Source organism: Cyprinodon variegatus, unplaced genomic scaffold (genome assembly GCF_000732505.1).
Source record: "Cyprinodon variegatus isolate N-32 unplaced genomic scaffold, C_variegatus-1.0 Scaffold1365, whole genome shotgun sequence".
Classification (NCBI taxonomy): Eukaryota; Metazoa; Chordata; class Actinopteri; order Cyprinodontiformes; family Cyprinodontidae; genus Cyprinodon; species Cyprinodon variegatus.
In genome coordinates, this window is record NW_015151818.1 from 117,754 (window position 1) to 120,336 (window position 2,583).

General features: G+C 45.5%; 1 protein-coding gene across 1 annotated transcript in view; it reads right to left on the reverse strand.

Annotated features, from left to right (window-relative positions):
• Nucleotides 1–2,583, reverse strand: part of LOC107103032 (mitochondrial Rho GTPase 1-A-like) — a 24,057-nt gene that overhangs the window by 7,329 nt on the left and 14,145 nt on the right. Inside the window, 4 exon segments of the mRNA XM_015402547.1 lie at nucleotides 178–261; nucleotides 1,054–1,184; nucleotides 1,381–1,481; nucleotides 2,319–2,464. Coding sequence (XP_015258033.1) covers nucleotides 178–261; nucleotides 1,054–1,184; nucleotides 1,381–1,481; nucleotides 2,319–2,464 — 462 coding nt within the window.

Here is a 2,583-nt window from a genome sequence, read left to right on the forward strand (position 1 = left end):
AGGATGGGTTTAAGGTGGACCGGTTTAAGGTGGACAGGTTTAAGGAGGATGGGTTTAAGGTGGGCTGACAGCAGCTCCAGGTTCAGTTTGGGTTTTTAATGGGATCCGTGGAGCAGACGGGTCACTAACCATCTCTACAGGCGTCACTATGGAAACGGTCTGAGTTTAAATCCTCACCAGAAGGTATTTCTCTTGGCCGTAAACGAAGGTTGTGCTGATGGCGTAGAACGATCGGTGCTCCTCCTTCATCATATTCTGTCGCTAGAAAGAGAAAAGTGGAATGTTAAATAAAACGCTTTCTGCGAGGAGCAAAGAAAACACCAATCAGAGGTGATGTCACACAAACAGTGATGTCACTGCGCTGATGTCACAGGACCTCTGCGCAGTAAAAGGTCAAACAACAGGCAGGCTGATAATCATAAAGGAATTATATTGATTGAGTCGAATATCGAGTCCTAATTTCCACTAAAACCAAACTGAAGATAATCAATTTCTGTCACCATGGCGACAGTTGAAACAATCAATAGCATCGCTGGGTTTTTCTCTCTCAGCCAGTTTGGATGGAATCTCTGCTGAACCCTAAAGGCTTCATGTTCACAGGAGGAACATCAGAGACGCGTCTGACGATTGGCTGCTGCTGAAGGAATCTCAAGATGTTTCTGTTAATATGTTATTATTAATTTAATAGTTCCTGCTTTAAAGATGAATGATTAATGGAGGACAGGCTTTGAAAGGTCAAAGGTCATGTTTTTCTCCTCCTGAGGAGAAATCAGATATCAGCAGATCAAACTAGAGCTTGGTTTATAGATCCACAACAAAGCATTAAAGTAGAAACAATTAAAGCTTGTTTCTGATGTTCTGCTCTATTCATTCTAGGTCTTTAAATCCTCCTCAGTCCAACCAGTCATCATTCAGCTCCATCAGATTTTCCCGCCCTTCCAGCTTCCCTGCGGCTTCATTTAGCCCACCTCTGACCCGCTGCACTTTAATGCAATGATCCAGCTAATCCTGGGCCGTCTGCAGCTCTGCACCAGGATCTAAGCTTCTGCCTACCAGCAGGTTTCTGCCCAGGAAGGCCTGCAGGAAGCCGCTCTTCCCGCTGCCCACGGCTCCAAACACGTTGCAGCGGAAGACGTTCCGCTGCGTCTGTTTCTTCTGCAGGTCAATCTTCTTAGCTCTGGTCACTGCAGGGGGCCGAAGCACAAACACAGCAGGTCAGCTCAGGCTGCAGCGAGCCACGTTACGCCTGATCGCCTGCATTATTCCATCGCACAGGAAGTTAGGCTCCTGTCTAACAGACATCCACAACCAACTGTTTTCTGTCCTTAAATAAAGTCATAATTTCTATTAAAGGAAAAAAAGAGGATCTGATCAAATGACCTGTGATTCCTGCAGCCTGGGACTCCTGCTCAGCAACTATGGAGTAACCAAGGTAACCGAAATACTCCAGACATCTCTGGACGTCCAGATACGTCGTTAGCCTGCAGAAAAACAGACAAAGCTAAGAGGCATCGAGAAAGGAAGGAAAGAAGACGAACAAAAAAAGAAGAATAGAGGAAAGAAAGTAAGGATGCAGGGAAGGAATAAAGAAAGGAAGGAAAACAGGAGAGGGAGGAAGGAAGTGATTAAGGGAAGGAAAGAAGGGAGACAAGAATAAATAAGGAAGAATGAAAGGAAGGAAATAATTGATTAAAGCAGGGAAAAGAGAAAAACAGTCTATTAATATAGATCTTTTCAGAATAATCTAGACGAACGATTAACGAACGTTAATCCCAGTTTATACCCCAGTAAAAAACCAAAGCCGCTTCCTGTCCCACACTACAGAACAGAAATGAGTCCGGATTCGTTCCGTAATGAAAACACTGATTTTAAGGATCTAAAATGATTAAAACTGTCCTGAGGAGGACACACTTTCCCTCATCCAGGGATCAGGAAGTACTGACGCTCCTGCAGGAGCTCCTGCTGCTCCTCCTTCCTGCTGAGGATAGCAGCTGGTTTAACCAGGAGAGTCACTGTGAAGCAGAGAAGATGCAAACAGCAGAGAGGGAATGAAATGAAACTCCTCCTGTTGCTTTAATCAGCATCATAAAGCTGCAGCTCCTGCTTCCTCCTCTGACCTGATGGGAAGCTCCTTCCCTGCCTTCTCCTGCTGCTGATGTCCCTCAGCTTCATGACAACTACTGTTTGCCCATGAAAATAAATCCAGAAGGGCTTGAATTGCACCAAGAATCAGTCAATGATCTTTAATGACTGTTTTAAACACACATGCAGGTATAAACGATAAAAAAGGAAGAAGCCTTCAGTTCTCCTCTACTTACGTCCACTGAGAGAGGAAGCCCTGGTAGGTGATCCAGCCTTGCTCGTTGGTGCACACCGTGTTGTTGACATCTGGACCCCAGGGCGTGTACGGGAAAACATCAAACAGGTCCCTCAGCTCATCAGGCGACAAGGCGCAGTCACGGTCCTGTCAGCCATTAAAAACGGCGTCCATTAACACGCTGGTTCAGCTTTAAAAAACCTACAACACAGCAATAAAAGTGATTCCTTCCTGCTATCATTTCAACCTCCACCGCCATGCAGGGG